Source organism: Colobus angolensis, unplaced genomic scaffold, assembly GCF_000951035.1.
Source record: "Colobus angolensis palliatus isolate OR3802 unplaced genomic scaffold, Cang.pa_1.0 Scaffold333, whole genome shotgun sequence".
In the NCBI taxonomy this organism is placed as follows: domain Eukaryota; kingdom Metazoa; phylum Chordata; class Mammalia; order Primates; family Cercopithecidae; genus Colobus; species Colobus angolensis.
In genome coordinates, this window is record NW_012116633.1 from 264404 (window position 1) to 283222 (window position 18819).

The window sequence follows — 18819 nt, forward strand, 5'->3', positions numbered from 1 at the left end:
TTTTTGAGACAGGGTCTCACTCTATCATCCAGGCTGGAGTGCAGTAGTGCAATCACAGCTCACTGCAGCCATGACCTCCTGGGCTCAAGTGATCCTCCAACCTCAGCCTCCTGAGTAGCTGGGACTACAGGCATATGTCACCACACATGGTTAATTTTTGTATTTTTTGTAGAGACAGGGTTTTACCCTGTTGCCCAGGCTGGTCTCAAACTCCTGGGCTCAAGAGATCTGCCTCTTTTGGTCTCCCAGAGTTCTGGGATTACAGGCATGAGCTACTGCACCTAGCCCATTATTCCTTCAAATATTTTTCTGTCCCACCATCTCTCCTCTCCTTCTGAGATTCCCGTCATGTGTATGTTGGTACACTTGATGGTATCCCACAGGTCTCGTTAGGCTCTATTTATAGTTTCTAATTACTCTTTTTTCTTTTCTGTTCTTCAAATTAGATAAAGTCAATAGAACTACCTTCAAATTTCTTTCTTCTTCCTGTTCTAATCTCCTGATGGGCCCTAGGAGCAAATTTTTCATTTCAGTTACCATGCTTGTCTACCTGGTTTGGTTCATAATTTCTATCTTTTTATTGATGTTCTCAATTGGTGAGACACCGTTCTCAAACTTTCAGTTAGGTTTTTAGTTTTTTTGTTTTTTTTTTAAGATAAGGTTTTCTTTAGCTCTTGATGAATTATTTTAAATAGCTGATATAAAGTGTCTAGAAATTCCAATGCCTCGGCTTCCTCAGGGACAATTTCTACTCATGGCTTTTTTTCTTGTTGCGTTCCATATCTTACACTTTTTTGTTAATCACTAGACATTTTAAATCTTATAATGTGGCAACTCTGGGAATCAGATTCTCTCCCCTCTCCAGAATTTTTTGTTGCTGCTTATTGTTGTAGTTGTGTTTCAAGACTTATCAAAACTAATTCTGTAAAATCTGTATTCCTTGTTATGTGCAGTCACTGGAGTCTCTGTTCTGTTAGCTCAATGGCCAGCTAACAACTGGACAGACTGCCTTAAATGCTTGGAACCAAAAAATCTCCCCATCTCTGCAGAAGGGCTCTGCGTAGGTTTGGGATACACCTTCACTACTTAGCTAGGTAGCTTCTAACTCTGCCTTAGTCTTCACTTCCTGCTTTCACAGAGTCTCACGATCAGCGAGAGGTAGAAGTCTTCCCTGGGCATGCATACAGTCCTTGCCAAGCACATGGCCTTCTACATTCTTGGGAATATATGAAGCTTTTCAAAGCCCTCATAGACATCTCATTCCCAATCTCTGCTCCTAAGCTCTTTAATTTGTCTACTGTTTGCCCCCATTGTTATCTATTGATTCAGGAAGCAATGACTAAATTATTTGTCTATAAATGTTTCTTGATAACTACTGTCCTCCCCACTCTCAGAAGTAGGCCAGTTCTGAGTCAGGAGAAATAAAGACAAGGTTTTTAAGTCATTCTTCCAGTGATCCACCAAAGAAGGCAAAACAAATAATTACAATGAGGTCTGTTCTGCTCCCTCCACTACAGGAACACAGGCTGTTATTTTAGCCCCAGCTGACACATGGAACAGGGAATGGTGCTTGGGTAAGCTCATTATTCTTACTAAGATTCAGCCATTTTTCATGAATAAGCACTCTTCACATTTTTTTTTCAAGTCTTTGGTTAATTTCTAGAGTTCTGAAAAAGTTGATTCTGACAGGTTCTGCCAGTTCTTCTGTTGCTTTTATGGAAGAGTAAAATTTTATCCTTTACTGTGCCACTTTTGTTGATGTCACCCCCAAATAGCAAACCTTTTTAAACCACTTGAAATGTCTCTCTCCTAGCTTCCTAATAAATCAATTTATCAAACACTTACTTAGAATTTACACTGCTGTGTGGCTAAAAAGATAACTATAACAAAGTGCTTGTCCTCAAGTAATATGATAAATTCAATAGTATCAGAATCCAAATGAAACTGTTAGTAATTATGACACTGGAGTGGGTTCGAGAGGTGCAATTTTAAAAGTGTCCCAGATGGTTCTGAAACCAGTAGCTTGCTTGAAGAAATATTGCCTCAGGTTTTTGCCAGCCTCTCCATACTAGGACTGTATACTGATAGGCAGAATAAATGTGTTACAAGACCAGAACGAGAAACTGAGCAATTAGGCCAGAAAGAGTTACCACTGCAGAAAAACAGAATGTACTAACTGCAATATGAGAAGAAGAGGGCATAAGAGAGACCATCTTTTGGCTTTGTGCACAAGCAATCTTGATCCTAGTATTAAATTTTGTCAATACTACAAAACAGCCTTGAAATTGTTCAAATGTTATGTCCTCAGAGAAACCTTCCCTAATTCCCATCCAAACTGGCACCCCCACCTTTACCCTAAAATATTCTTTTTCCCTTTAACCTATTTAACAAGGATAATATTTTATTTTATTTTATTTATTTTTATGGAGATAGAGTCTCACTCTGTATGTATGTATGTATGTATGTATGTATTTATTTATTTATTTGTTTGTTTGTTTTTATGGAGATGGAGTCTCACTCTGTCACCCAGGCTGGAGTGCAGTGGCGCAATCTGGACTCACTACAACCTCCACCACCCAGGTTCAAGCAATTCTAGTACCTCAGCCTCCCCAGTAGCTGGGACTACAGGTGTACACCACCACGCCTGGATAATTTTTTTGTATTTTTAGTAGAGACGGGGTTTCACCATGTTGGCCAGGCTGGTCTTGAACTCCTGACCTCAGGTGATCCGCCCACCTCGGCCTCCCAAAGTGCTGGGATTACAAGCATGAGCCACTGCGCCCAGCCAAGGATAATATTTTTTAAACTATCTCCCAACACACATTTTCTTATCAACAAGCAGATTATCCCTTCCTAGTATCACACCTGCCATCAGGCCCAAAGGAAAGTGGCAGAGGAAATGGAAAGTCTACCCAGCCTAGACTTCTGGTGTCTTCATGACAGAAGAAGAGAACAGTGGGAAGGAAACAGCAGTGACAAAAGTCTGTTCTCATCTCTTCTCTCCAGGATAGAGTTCCAAAAGGAAAAAGACATGTTAGGCAGACGGAAGAAAAAGCTAAAAAAAAGGCATTTTTGATCCATTTCCCTTTTGGGGTTCTGGGAGGAGACTGCTACACAAGATGCCCCTTAATGAAAAGGTGGGGGCTGAATCATCAACATAGAAGGGTTAGGAGGAAGGAGGGCATGGATTTAGTTATCCAGAGTTCTCTGGCTCCCACAAGGCATAAAAGGCATCCCGAATTTTCTGTATGCCCAATGAAAGAAGAGGAAGGGAGTTGGGGATTCTGCTAGCAAAATTACTGAAGGACAGGGTTTTGCCCCAGGGGAGGCAAACAGATTCAGTAACTGAGGGCTGTTTGTCTTACTGCCCAGGTCTAGGGCTTAAAGAACATGACACTCAAACCTCAGAGTCAGAATGAGCCAAGGTAGGGCCAGTGAAGCAAGGAGAACCACTGGACCATCTGCTGACCACAGACTGCAACAGCACTTATCAGCAGGACACAGTGACCAGGCGGACAGCAATACTATCACTCCAGAGGCCAAGGAGAACTCAGAGAGAGCAGCACAAGACCACACAGTCACCTCATCTTTAGACACACATACCCATATGCCATCTAGAGAACAGACATGGTTCTCCTGGCATGGACACTAGCAGTAATATATGCAGTGGTGGTGATAACAGTGGTAAAAATAATAATACCAAACACACATTTATAGCACTTAGGTGCCAGATACTATCCTAAGCTCTTTACATATTATTAATACATTTAAACCTTACTAACAACCCTATGAGGTAAATGCCATTACTATCACCATTTTATACATGAAGAAAATGAGGCATACAAAGGTTAAGTATCTGATTCAAGGCCCCACAGTCAGTAAGTGGTAAAGCCAAGATCTGAACCCAATATGACAACATATATTTTATGGAAAAATACATGTATTAAATATATTTTCTATGAAAATGATAAACAGAATGTCAGACACACAAAGACTTTCCTAAAGAATCTAGGTAGTATTCTATGGCTCTGAATCCAGGATAATATAAAGATATAGGAGATAACACACACAGCCATCAGCTGCTCAAAATTTTAAAAAATTTTAAGGTGAGCACTAATCTATCAAATGATTGTTACTGAACAAAACTGATATACTGGGAAATAAAGCAAACTAGTACATAGACTTATATATGTTTCATGAACACAGCAACACAGTGCTGTCTACACGTGATGAGTTCAGACAATATAAAAGGTTTCAGAAAAAAGTAAAGAGTGCTTATCTTTCAAAGGACCATACTGAAATATCTATAAACGAAAGGCTTCAAAGTAATCCAGTGGGGTACTACAACCTGAAAGAACCAAAAAAAAAAAAAAAAACCAGACAATATACATTGCACAACAATTTTCAAAACACTGGATATTAGGGCAATGAAGAACAGTGTTTCCCAAAAAATGGGAAAAAAGTGATACCCATAATTGCCGCAGCTTACTGCCTTGAGAAAATATCCAGGCTGTGGTATAAGAAGGGGGTCCCAGGCAGAGCCCAGCAGATTCTAAATTGAGAAATGGAGCTGAAAGTCCTGGTTGGAGTTTTCAGGCCAGAGAATCACAGAGGAGAGAGCTGTATACAGAGAGAATTCTGGAGATGTGCTAAGTGGAAAGAACGAATTTACAGGGAACTGTGCCCAGAACTCACAAAGAACAAGGAATAGTGCTTGCTCTTACCACCCAGAGTGGATAAACTCATAATTTATTGGGTACTGGTAGAGTACTCAGCCAGGTCTTGACTCAGTAATAGGGAATAATCAGGCACAGACTAAGTATTTCTTCAGACTCACCTAACAAATCATAAAAGCAAAATCCCCAAAGATCAAACTGGTCAAGTAAGTTAACTGCGTCCCAGAACAAAGCTCAAGAATATTTGTAGAACTACAAAAATATCCAGCAAACAAAAACAAAACAAAAAATATCCAGCAACCAAAAAAGTAAAATTTACAACATCTGGCATCCAATCAAACATTATCAGGCATGAAAATAAACAGGGAAATACAACTCATAATGAGAAAAATAATCAATTTCAAATAACACAGATGTTAGAATTACCAAATGCATTAAAACAGTTATTCCACAGATTATTCCACAGTTATTATGGAGTACAGTCATTCAAGTACACGTTGAGCATCCCTAATCCAAAAATCTGAAATGCTCCAAAATATGAAATTTTGTGACATTCACGCTGACTCCACAAGTGGAAAATTCCACACATACTTAACACAGATTTGTTTCATTAACAAAAGTATTCAAAATATTGTATAAAATCACCTTGAGGCTATGTGCATAAGGTGTAATATGAAACATAAATGAATTTCACATTTAGACTTGAGTCCCATTCCCAAGATATCTAATCATGTATATGCAAATATTTCAAAATCCAAAAAAGAAAACAAAATTTGAAACACTTCTAGTCCAAGCATTTTGAATAAGAGATACTTAAGCTGTATTGACGGCAGTGCTAAAAAGAAATAAACTATGGAGACATGAGACGACATGGAGTAAAGTGCATATTACTAAGTGAAAGAGCCCAATCTGAAAAGGCTACATACTGTATGATTGCAACTCTATGGCATTCTGGAAAAGGGAAAACTATGGCTAGAGTAAAAGATCAGTGGTTGCCAATGGGCTGGAAAAGGAAAGGATAAATAGGTGGAACACAGAGGATTTTTAGGACAGTGAAAATATTCTGTATGATACTAAAATGGTAGATATATGGTAGTGTACATTTGTCAAAACCCATAGAATGTATAATGCCAAGAGCAAATGCCAATGTAAACTATGAACTTTGGGTTATAATAATGTGTCAACATAAATTCATCGATTGTAATAAATATAGCAGTAGGATACTGATATTGGGGTAGGCTGTGCATATGTGTGGATAAGCAATATATGGGAATTCTCTACACTTTCTGTTCAATTTTGCTATGAATCCAGAACTGCTATAAAAAACAGCCTATTTTTGAAAATAAAATTGAAAAAAATCGGTGAACTGTGGAAACATTTCAAACAGTCTCATATATGTGTAACTGGAGTCCTGAAGGAAAAGAAAAAGAAGAAAGGAGAAAAAATTTTTGAAAAAAAAAGTACACAATTTTCCAATTGTATATAAACTATAAAACTCACTGATCCAAAGAGCTCAACACATTCCAAGTAAAAATTACTGATTTCAGGAATGCAAGGTTCTACAGATTACTACAGATTCTACAGATTGTAAATAATAATGATTATGAAAAACTTGATGCCTATAAATTCTACAACTTAGAGGAAATGAACAAATTCCTTGAAAGACACAAACTACCAAAGCTCACTTAAGAAGAAATAATTTAAATAGCCCTATATTGTTTAAAGAAACAAAATTATAATTATTTACAAGAAGAGCATTTACCAAGCTAAACAAAAAAAAGGAATCCACACCTACTCACAAAATACAGTAATAAAAACAAAATACACAAAGGATAAAGAGCTTAAAGTGGTCAGATAAATGACATATAACAAAGGCCTGACAATTACTGACAGCAGATTTTTCAACAGCAACCACTGCAACTAGTGGATGGTGGAATAATATCTTTAAAACACTAAGAGAAAATTATTGCCAACCCAGAATTAAATAAACCAAAAATAACCTAAGAAACTAAGACTTTTTCAAAAAAAAAAAACAAAAAACCCTGAGAAATACAAAGATCCTTAGAATAAAATTAGAATCATAAGTCCATACTATGCACAAATGTGAGCAGCAAAAACTCTGGGCAAAACCCCTCATTTCAGGCAAAAATAATTGGGAAAGACCACAGTGGTCTAAGGAGTGTAAGAATCATTCTCATTATTTTTAACATTTTATCTGAGCTCTTCACCCTAAGGGTGGCACCAGCCATACAGAAACGCATCACAGGCAGCTAAAGCTCTGAAAGAAATCCAAATGTCAGACTACAATAACAATGAAAGGAGCCTCTGGGAGCCATAGAGTATGTGGGGAATCCAGGAAAAAGACGAGCCAGAGAAAGGGTTTCCCGTAATTTTGCACATGAACCAGCACAACATCTAGCTCACACATGAGACAGATTCAGGGAAGCAAAGCAAAGGCTCTGAGAATAAATTAAAATATAAACTGTTGCCAAAGCTCCAAACTAACTCATAAATGGTCTGTGGATAGGAAAGACCCAAAGTAGCACAGCGCAGTCTTTGAATTGATACTGGAAATACTATTCACAGAAGGTGAGAAAACTTGTGGTTTAGAACCTAACCAGCCCGACTGCCTACCAAAACAAAAATAAAATCAGCATTCTCCCAAGGATTTTAACAGGGCTTAGACACACAAAATATAACTCCAAAGTTACTCAAATCCACAGCATCAGGAAAATGTGATCCAAAATTGAGGGAAAAGACAATCAGAAGTAATTTGTAAGGGAAGCATAACTATATAACAAAACGAGACTTACAGTGTAAGAAAAGAGAAAATTACAGGTCAGTGTCACTCATGAAATAGATATAAAAATCCTAAGCCAACAATTAGCATACCAGCTGGGCGCAGTGGCTCACATCTGTAATCCCAGCACTTTGGAAGGCCAAGGCGCGTGGATCACGAGGTCAGGAGATCGAGATCATCCTGGCTAACACGGTGAAACCGTGTCTCTACTAAAAATACAAAAAATTAGCCGGGCATGGTGGCGGGCGCCTGTAGTCCCAGCTACTTGGGAGGCTGAGGCAGGAGAATGGCGTGAAGCCGGGAGGTGGAGGTTGCAGTGAGCCAAGATCGCACCACTGCACTCCAGCCTGGGCGACAGAGCAAGACTCTGTCTCAAAAAAAAAAAAAAAAAAAAAATTTGCATACCAAAGCCAAAAACAAAGCTCAGATGATAAATCATGACCAAGTTGGGTTTTCTCCAGAAATTCAAAGTTAAATAAATATTAGAAAATCTATTAATGCAGCTTACTATATTTGCAGCTTATGATTAAAGAAAGTCAGATGACTCCTTCAATTTGACAAAATACAACCTTTGTGGTGGGCTACCTGGAAAATGGTTCCCAGTAATTCTGTCATATAAAGAACTCTTTAAAGAAATTAAGGGTGTGCCTAATAGGTCCTCGCGACTGAACAACAGGGGCTCTAGGAAGCTTAAGAACATTGTCCCTCAGCCATCTGAGAAAGATCACAAAGAAGGGTGTACCTTAGATTTGTAGGTGTGACTATTACCCAATGGAATCAACACCAATGAGTTTCACAAAAGACTTACAAAGTTTTTGAGAAAATTATATCAGCAGCAACACTGCCAGGATGGACCAAAAAAACCCAGAAATAGTACAACATGAAAAAAGGCCACTAGACTCCCAAAATTCTACTGGCAGGAAGCAGACTGATAAAAAACTACACAGCTGCTACCTGCTACCTTTCATGAAAAAGGAAGAATAACTCAGAGATGGAATCAAGCGTTAGGAGGGCAGGAATTATTCCTAGGCCATGAGACCAATCAAGGAACTTCTAATATCCTGGCTGGATTTCAGAATTGATAGGGACCAGTGACACTTCTGTGCCTCCTATTTTCCCTCCTTTAAACAGGAATGTCTATTATACCATGCCTGTTCCACCCTTGTATACTGGATATAGGGAAAGGAGGATAACTTGTACCTTTAATGTTACATTTCTACAGATTGAGTGGAACTGTACACAAGGAACTATATTTTAAAAACTTTGGCCAGGTGCAGTGGCTCACACCTGTAATCCTAGCACTTTGGGAGGCTGAGCCCAGCAGTTTGAAACCAGCCTGGGCAACATAGCAAAACCCTATCTCCACTAAAAATCAAAAAATTAGCCAGGTGTGGTGGCACACAACCGTAATCTTAGCTACTCAGGAGGCTGAGGCAGGAGGATCACTTGAACCCAGGAGGTTGAGGCTGCAGTGAGCCATGGCAACATGGCTGCACTCCAGCCTAGGCAACAGAGTGAGACGCTGTCTCAAGAAAAAAAAAAAAGAAAGAAACTTCACCCATAAGCCTCATTCACAACTGGACCTGATTTAGATGGTAAGATTCTGGACTGTGAGCTGATGCTGTAACGGAATGAGACTTTTGCAGACCTGGAGAAAGGGGCAAATTATGAAGGGCATATGCAAGAGACATGAGTCACTGGGGGCCAGAGGGCAGGCTGGAAGGCTGCTTCTAAAACAGCACCTGATGGTTCCCAACTCCTGATATTCCTACCTTTGTGTAATCCCGTCTACTTGATTTTAGCTGGGCCTAGGAATTTGATTCTAATTAATATGGCAAAAGTGATAGGATGTCACTTCTGAGATAAGGTTGCAAAAGATGTAACTTCCATCTTCTTTACCTTCTCTGGCTCTTCTTGCTTGCCAGCTGCCATGTTAAGTAGCCCTATACAGAAACATACACAGCAAGGAACTAAGGCCCTCCACCTATGACAGATAAGGAACTGAATCGTGCCAAATACCACATGAACTAGGAAATCATTCCTTCCCTAGTCCAACCCTGATGCAGTCTTGTGAGGGGCTCTGAGGCAGAAGATCCAGCTATGCTGTGTCCATATTCCTGACACACAGAAACTTTTATATAATGTTTGTTGTTTTCAGCCACTAAATTCTGGGGTAACTTACTACACAGAAAGAAAAAACGAATACAATATCCATTAACTTTGAAAACTCTTAGTGAACTAGAAATAGAAGAGAAATTCTTCAACTTGATAAAAGGTATCAACAAAGAGAAAGAAAACTAACAGCATATACCAATAATGTACATTAAAATAAATACAACAAAATTCATTGAACATATTCCCTTTAGAGTGAACTCTGTTCTGGGAAAAAAAATAAATCATTTTCCTTCATTTCCTATACACAGGACATTTAGGAGTAACTAAACAGTTGGTATAAGCACAGTCTTCTTTATAGAAAAATATCATTAACGAATACAGAAGGAAATTTTAAATTAGACTACTATTTGGCCAGACTTAATAAAATAGTAGGCCTGGGCAATGATTCATCAATGATCACTAAAACCATTAGGCAGAAGACTAAAAAAAATTGTACTGCTTCATGAATCACATTCTTACTTAAATCCAGTTGGTTTTTTTTTAAGCAGAAGAGAATTTGACAGTACTACAAGTACAATGACCACTAAGTACAGTTTGGTGCCACAGCCTTGATCTGTGCTAAGGCATCCAGAGTTTTCAGCTCTTTTGCACTATCAGCACAAATGTCAACAGAATGAAAATTCAAATAACATCTTAGTATTATTGTGAAAATAGTTTTAATCTTGCAGATCTCCTGGGGAGGTCTGAAGGATTTTTTTGGTATTCTGAAACCATAATTTGGGAACCTCTAGTGACACACAGAGAAGTATTTATAGATGGAATGATGTGATATCTTGTATTTGTTTTAAAATAATAATTCAGGCCGGGCACGGTGGCTCAAGCCTGTAATCCCAGCACTTTGGGAGGCCGAGATGGGCGGATCACAAGGTCAGGAGATCAAGACCATCCTGGCTAACACGGTGAAACCCCGTCTCTACTAAAAAATACAAAAACCTAGCCGGGTGAGGTGGCGAGCGCCTGCAGTCCCAGCTACTCAGGAGGCTGAGGCAGGAGAATGGCGTAAACCCGGGAGGCGGAGCTTGCAGTGAGCTGAGATCCGGCCACTGCACTCCAGCCTGGGCGACAGAGCGAGACTCTGTCTCAAAAAAATAAATAAATAAAATAATAATTCAGCAGAAGTTGGGGGAAGGAAAGGAGTTAATAATACTGGCCTACAATGGTTAACTGTTGGTATTGGGAATTCTGCTTATCAATTTATTTTTGTGTTTGGAATTCTGCACAATAATAAAATATTGTTTAAGGCATTCCCTTTAAAACATGATTTCTCAACCTTGGCACAACTGACATTTGGGGCCGGATAAATACTTTGTTGCAGTAGCTGTCCTATAATTGTAGGATGTTCAGCAACACTCTGGCCTCTTCCTATTTAAGGCCAGCAGTATCACCTCCACTTCCTCAAATGTGACAACCAAAAAGTCTCCAGACATTGCCAAATGTCCCCTGGGGAACAAACTGCCCCCACTTAAGAAGAACTCTTTTTTTTTTTTTTTGGGACGTTGTCTCGCTCTGTCGCCCAGGCTGGAGAGCAGTGGTGTGATCTCCGCTCACTGCAAATTCCGCCTCCTGGATTCACACCATTCTCCTGCCTCAGTCTCCCAAGTAGCTGGGACTACAGGTGCCCAACACCACGCCCAGATAATTTTTTGTATTTTTAGTAGAGATGGAGTTTCACCGTGTTAGTCAGGATGGTCTCGATCTCCTGACTTCGTGATCTGCCCAACTCGGCCTCAAAAAGTGCTCGGATTACAGGCATGAGCACCCAGCAACAACAACTGTTTTAAACCAAGGTTGCTTATTACTATTAGAAGTCCTAGCTTAGGCAAAACCACAAAACATTAGGAAAGCTGCAGGATATAGATATACAAGTCATTTACAATTGTATACACCAGCAACTAACAGAACATTTAAAGAACATTTAAAAACAATACACATATTGGCCAGGCACGGTGGCTCACGCCTGTAATCCCAGCACTTTGGGAGGCCCAGGCAGGAGGATCATGAGGTCAGGAGATCAAGGCCATCCTGGCTAACATGGTGAAACCCCATCTCTAGTAAAAACACACACACACACACAAAATTAGCTGGGTGTGGTGGCCAGTGAAAAGCAAGAAGTAATAGCTGGAAGCTTCTAAGAAATATCCTCGGGCCGGGCGCGGTGGCTCAAGCCTGTAATCCCAGCACTTTGGGAGGCCGAGACGGGCGGATCACGAGGTCAGGAGATCGAGACCATCCTGGCTAACACGGTGAAACCCCGTCTCTACTAAAAAATACAAAAAAAAGCTAGCCGGGCGAGGTGGCGGGCGTCTGTAGTCCCAGCTACTCAGGAGACTGAGGCAGGAGAATGGCGTAAACCCAGGAGGCGGAGCTTGCAGTGAGCTGAGATCCGGCCACTGCACTCCAGCCCGGGCGACAGAGCGAGACTCCGTCTCAAAAAAAAAAAAAAAAAAAAAAAAAAAAAATCCTCAAAAAATACTAAACGCCATTTGTTTCACAAACATCCATCCTTGCTGTGCTGCTTAGAATGTAGATGAAATGACTGGTGCTCCACCTTGGATCCTGGGAATGATGGAGACAAAAGCTGGAAGCAAGCCTAGATGCCAGATGACTGCAGAGCTGACAAAGCAGCCCTGGTCTGCCTTCTTCTACATAACAGCCATTATTTGGAAATCTTTGTTATTTTGGATCTCCATTATTTGTAGAGAAATCTAATCAAACTAATAAATGATCTGATATCCAACTTCTAATTTTTGCTACCAATTGCTATATTCTCCAAGAAAAGTACAAATGTTGCCTTATTAATTCATGTTCTGGTTCTGCTTCTTCTCAATCTTTCACTGACACACTTTGAAATGCAGTGTTTCATCAGCTCTCTGATTTCCTTTCACAGCCCACTTTACTGTCACGTGTATCCCTTGTTTATTCAATTCCTCCTCTCTAGCTAAGATGTCTCAGTCACTTCTGTCTTCAATATAACTTGTAAAAGGAGGCTGGGCACGGCAGCTCACAGCGGTAATCCCAGCACTTTGGGAGGCCAAGGCAGGAAGACTGCTTGAGGCCAGGAGTTCGAGTCCATCCTGGGTAACAAAGTGAGACCTTGTTTCTACCAAAAAAAAAAAAAAAATTAGCCAGGCATGATGGCATGCACCTGTAGTCCCAGCTACTAACAGGAAGCTAAGGTGGGAAGATCGTTTGAGCCCAGAAGTTCAAGGCTGCAGTGAGCCATAATCTTGCCACTGTACTCCAGCCTGGGTGAAAGAGCAAGACCCTGTCTCCAAAGAAAAAAAAAAAAAAGACACAACCCCAATAGCATCCTTAGGCAGTGCCTTCACAAAGGAGAAGTTTTCACAAATAAACAGACTTGTTCTCTGATAGTTTCATGAAAGAAAAAAAAAACACTACATGTAATATTTATAAAATTCTTCTGGGATATTTCAGACTGAGCTAGCAGAGCTCAGATGATCCTAATTTGCCTGCTATTAATTTTCCATGCTATTAATGCTCATAATTTTTGTGAATATTGTCCGTCATTCTCTTCACTTGCTCAAAATATTCTTGTTATCCTTAAATTTCAGAAGAATTTCAAGTGGCTACTGAGTTTTCTGTTAATCCCATAAGATGTAAGAATTTTAAGTTTCCAAACTGACAAAGATTCTTTGTGTGACCAAACTTCAGTCAGGCTCCTGAACCTTCTCCTAGGACCATCAGTGCACTTCTTTATAAAATCCAGTTTTAGGCTGGGTGCGGTGGCTCATGCCTGTAATCCCAGCACTTTGGGAGGCCGAGGCAGGCAGATCACGAGGTCAAGAGATTGAGACCATCCTGGCTAACACAGTGAAACCCCATCTCTACTAAAAATACAAAAAATTAGCCGGGCATGATGGTGGGCGCCTATAGTCCCAGCTACCCAGGAGGCTGAGGTAGGAGAATGGTGTGAACCGGGCGGATGGAGCTTGCAGTGAGCCGAAATCTCGCCACTGTACTCCAGCCTGGAAGACAGAGAAAGACTCCGTCTCAAAACAAGAAAAAAAAAAAAATTCCAGTTTTAGCAAAGAACCCTGCTAAGGCAGTTTAGCAAGAACCTCCTACCCTTGATAACTAATCACTCTCAGGTTTCTCATCCTCCACCCTTCCCCAGGTGATGTCTGATCACCCTGGCCTGTCTTCAGTGAGAATCCTATCAGGTAAATTTAGCTAGAATGCCCCTGACCCCTGATGTTTCCTCATAGTAATTTTCCATCCACTGACCCTCACCTTGCTCCCTGGCTGTAAATTCCCACTTGCCCATGCTGTATTCAGAGTTAAATCCAATCTCTATCCCCCACTGCAAGACCCGATTGCAGTGGTCCCTGTATCTCCTGCAATGGTGCTAAATAAACACTGCCTCATGCCTTAGCAAGTATCACTGAATAATTTTTTCTTTAACAAAACTAAATTTCACTTTGGATAGTAAAAAGAAACTGTGTTATAAATTTAATAAATTACTAATTATTCTTCCTACTTCCTCAAAATATCTCCATTTCCAAAAACCTTTTTGCATTATTTTCACTCATTTATTTAGTCTTTCTTTGCTTTTGATCTGATTTAGAGGTTTTTTTTTTTTTTTGTCTGCTTTACTTATTAGAAGCTGTAGGGTGTCAGTTTTAATATTCTTATTTGTTCTCTTGTACTTATCACTACTATTATCTTTTTCATTCTAATTTATTTGTGTTTAATAGTTGCTACATTCTCTTTCTGCTCTAAGTGTAGGTAAGAACTCGTCTCTGAATTGTAGTTGTGATTCCTGTACTTGTTGTCTAAGCATCACTGTTACATTAATCTGCTTTTCTGGTTTTGCTCTTTTGACCTAGCAAACTTGATTTTTATTTGTTCCAGGTAATTTCATGGTATCATAATAATAACAGAAGTAACTGTACACTCTTGTAACTTCCCAAAAGTTCCCTGATGGAGACAACTAAAATTCCACAAAAAAATACACAAACCATGAGAAAAGGGCAACATTAAACAGCCTCAAACTTTACTTCTACTTTCTTTTCAAGATACTTGAGCAGGAGCCTCTGACTTTTCTGTAACTGGAACTGCCCAGAGAAGCAAGAGATGCCACCCTGACGGTAAACAATTCGAAATTTCTAAGCAAAGTAAAGGTTAACTTTCATAGTTAACAACATAAGAGGCAGAACTGTGAAAGCCTGCTGATATCTCTATTTTCGACAATTTCTATAAGTGTCCCTAGGCCATCTGGTGACATCTTCAAACCTTGAAGGCTACCTAAATATTTAAGTATTATAATACTACATAATACTAAGTATTAAAATATTTATTTTAAACAATTTTCCCAGAATAAAAATGTTTAAATAAAAAGAAAAGCACACAGGATGACTGACTCTGGGTGATAAATTCTTCATTATGATGAACATGGGATATTTACAACTTGGTACTATGTAATAATTTTGTATGTTTCTGCCTTATTCCCCAATAAGCAGTTTTTGAAAGTAGGGATTCAATCTTAAAAAAAGAAGTATGGCTGGTTAGGTATAGTGGCTCACGCCTGTAACCCCAGTACTCTGGGAGGCTGAGGTACATGGATTGCCTGAACTCAGGGGTTTGAGACCAGTGTGGCCAGCATGGGGCTCTACCAAAACTACAAAAAAAAAAAAAAAAGCTGGGCACGGTGGTGTGCGCCTGTAATCCCAGTTACTCGGGAGGCTGAGATGGAAGGATAATTTGAGCCTGGGAGATGGAGGCTGCAGTGAGCAGAGATCGTGCCACTGCACTCCAGCCTGGATGACACAGCGAAACTCCGTCTCAGAAAAAAAAAAAGAAAGAAATATGGTCTAGTTTAGACTCACCTCAACCAAAGCAGTTCTTGTTTTATATTGGAATTCTGGGTAAGATTTTCTTTCAAAAACAGGTTCAAATATTATTTTGCTTTTAAGTCTTAAAACACAATTGTAGCCTACCAGAAAATACTAAAATACCAAGTGTTGGTAAAGATGTGAGGCAACTAGAACATGTTCATCTACAGTATAGCCATACGTGAATGATAGAGACACTTTGGAAAACTCTTAGTATCACACACACACACACACACACACACACACACCCCTTGTCATCCAGCAATTCTATTCATTGGTATATACCTAAAAGAAGTGAATGCTATATCCGCCAAAAGTAATGTACAAGAATGTTCTCAGCAACTTTTATCCGTAATAGCCCCAAACTAGAAAGACTCCAAATGCAAAAATCTTGGAATAAGCATTAGTAGCTTCTACTCATGATTGTGACACGTTAATTTTTGACAAAACATAGAGCCTTAGAGGGCCTCCATTCCACATACTGAAATGCTAAGTAAGGTCTCTTTGCTTTCTAAAATTCATTAATTCATAATATAATTTCTATGAATTTTCTTGGCCTTTATGCTTACCTTAAATATAGCAAGTATATACACAAGATGTTCTCTTCCTGATTGGCACCAAAATTTAACCTAAGCATATCTCTTTAATCCCTACTAAAGAGGCTGGTGGTCTAACAGCTCCTTTTATATTAGCAAATGTAGGTGGCATCCGTGCCGGGCCAACATACAAGCACAAAGACTGAAATATCTAATGCAGGTGATTAAAAATCAATTATAGTCTATTATCTGGAAATAATAATAAACTGCAATCAGAGTAGCCAGAGTTGAAATTTTCTTTGAATCAATAAAAACAACCTAGAGCCACTACAGTGATGGTATGTCATACCTTATAATCAATAATTGAAAGCTCGGTATAGGCAGGCAGCTGTTTCTTTGAGATTATCTACATAAGAAATCTACTTACAAGTTCTATACAGCAAAAAAAAAAAAAAAAAAAAAAAATTAAGGAAATATTCCTTGGTGAAAGTAAGAAGGGCACACAAGGAAAGTATACTGCTTTTTCTTTTTTACAGGGGTTATATATTACTTTGATAAATGAAAAAAAACAAAAATATAGTTACAGCCAACTTTTCTTCATGAAGAGATGCTACCTGAATTTAATAGTAGTTTCCATTTTTATATCCTCATTCCAGGTATATAAGTCATCAAGACAGGTGGGAGGGTATACTAGTTGTCACTTCATAAGAAAAGCAGCAAAATATCATCATTTGAGAAGTTTTGAATCCAAGGAACTTCTTGTATGGATTAGGCTTCCAAATTTTGGAGATTCTCTAGCCTTTTGTAAAAAATAAGAGAGGTTATATCCTTCAGATGACAAAGGAAGCACGACACGTAGTAAAATGCCATGGAGAAAAGCACGACCTCATGGAGACCAGGGCACACATATTCAAATTCTGGTCTTGCCATCTAAATCTGAACAAATTGTTTTAATCTTACTGTGACTCAGTCTACTTGTCCATAAAATGAAGAGATTAGGTTAGATGATGCTTTTATTTTTCTCTACCACTAAAAATTTCAAAATGCTTATAATTCACTATGTGCTCATTAACATGATATATGCACTTCCCGATTTTAACCTTTATCCACAAAAAAGCCGACTATCCTCATTAACAACAATATCTAGAAATTAGAAATCAGAAGCCACTAAAACTGAATGATGAACATTAAGGTCTGAGGCCTTGAAGAAGGCTTTTCACCGCCTGTAAGTTGGGTTTGTATCCATCAAACAAATAAGAGGGCCATGATATATAAATGAAAATATGAAGTATAAATAAGTGAAAATCCATAATAAACTAGCAGAGAATTAATAAAAAAAGAAACCTCATCAGTGAATCTGTATCTGTTCCAGAAAAGGTCTTCAGTTTCTATATATACACACACAGGTACATACACACATATATACATAAAACACATACATACATATGTATAGATTATTAGCTAAATATAGAGTCAAAATAAAAAAAGTGTCTTCTACTCACTTTGACAGAGACACTCCCCCAGCTTTCCCAATCATCTCTTCATGGTGCAATACCGAATGGTTCCATGGAATCTGGAGGAACTTTAAGAGTGTTCTCATCCATCGTTCAGGATGTAAGACAAGTTGTTCATAGTGAACCAACATGCACTTTTTATAACCAACCTCCATACACTGGTTATACATGGTCTCTATAGCACGATTCCACTTGGTCAAACAGTCCCTATAGCTGTTCAGGTCAAATCCAGCTATAGTAACTTTTCGAGAAATCATCGAATGTACTGATGCCCGGCCATCTCGGACCATCAGGAGAAATTTGGCATTGGGGAATAACCTAGCAAGGTAAGTTAAAGATTTCAGGGCAAAAGGATCTTTATTACATAAATAAGGGGCTGGCTCCCCATGCTTAACAATGATTTCTAGTAAGAAGGCTTGCATGGCAGAATCCAGCACTTCATCAGTAACACCAGCCTCATCCAGGCGGATCTTCTCTTTACTTGACCGTGACCACATCTGCTTCAGGGCCAGGATTCGGGGAATGACCCTGGTTTCCTCTCCACAGCGAATGTCAGGATGTGCGTCCAGCATGGCCCTCATGAGTGTGGTTCCACTCCGAGGCACACCTCCAATAAATATTAAAGGCATATCTTTGTGATAGGCAAAGGTTTTGTTGGCTTTGAGGTCCAGACCAGTTCTCACAGTGGTCCTTGTACTCTCCAATTTGACTGGCTGGCTACGTTCCTCTATCCGGTGATGGCATTCCATGGCATGCTGGCCCAAGTAAAACACAGTCACAGAACTAATCACCAGACATGCCAATAGTAAGTTCTGCTTCAGCTTTCCAACCATCTTGATGTGGTTATCTTGTTATTAAACAGATATTTTGCTCAAAATGATTTTCGGAAAATGTTCAGGCCATGGAGAGTCTACTTCAGAAAGATAACCAACATCTAGTAGAGAAAGGAAAATGTTATTTTATCATTACATTGAGATTGCTTACAAATCAGTCACCAGTTATCACCACTGCATTTTAGGTAGAAAAAAGCTGAAACAGTCTTGGATTCTCTGATATTCTTTTTTTTTTTTTTTTTGAGACGCAGTCTCGCTCAGTCGCCCAGGCTGGAGTGCAGTGGCGCCATCTCGGCTCACTGCAAGCTCCACCTCCTGGGTTCACGCCATTCTCCTGCTTCAGCCTCCCGAGTAGCTGGGACTACAGGCGCCCGCCACCATGCCTAGCTAATGTTTTGTATTTTTAGTAGAGATGGGGTTTCACTGTGTTAGA

General features: G+C 39.4%; 1 protein-coding gene across 1 annotated transcript in view; it reads right to left on the reverse strand.

Annotated features, from left to right (window-relative positions):
• TPST1 (tyrosylprotein sulfotransferase 1) overlaps positions 1-18819 on the reverse strand; it is a 160048-nt gene that overhangs the window by 109933 nt on the left and 31296 nt on the right. Inside the window, exon 2 of the mRNA XM_011952102.1 lies at positions 17542-18487. Coding sequence (XP_011807492.1) covers positions 17542-18386 — 845 coding nt within the window. The 5' untranslated portion in view covers positions 18387-18487. The remainder of the gene's footprint in view (positions 1-17541; positions 18488-18819) is intronic.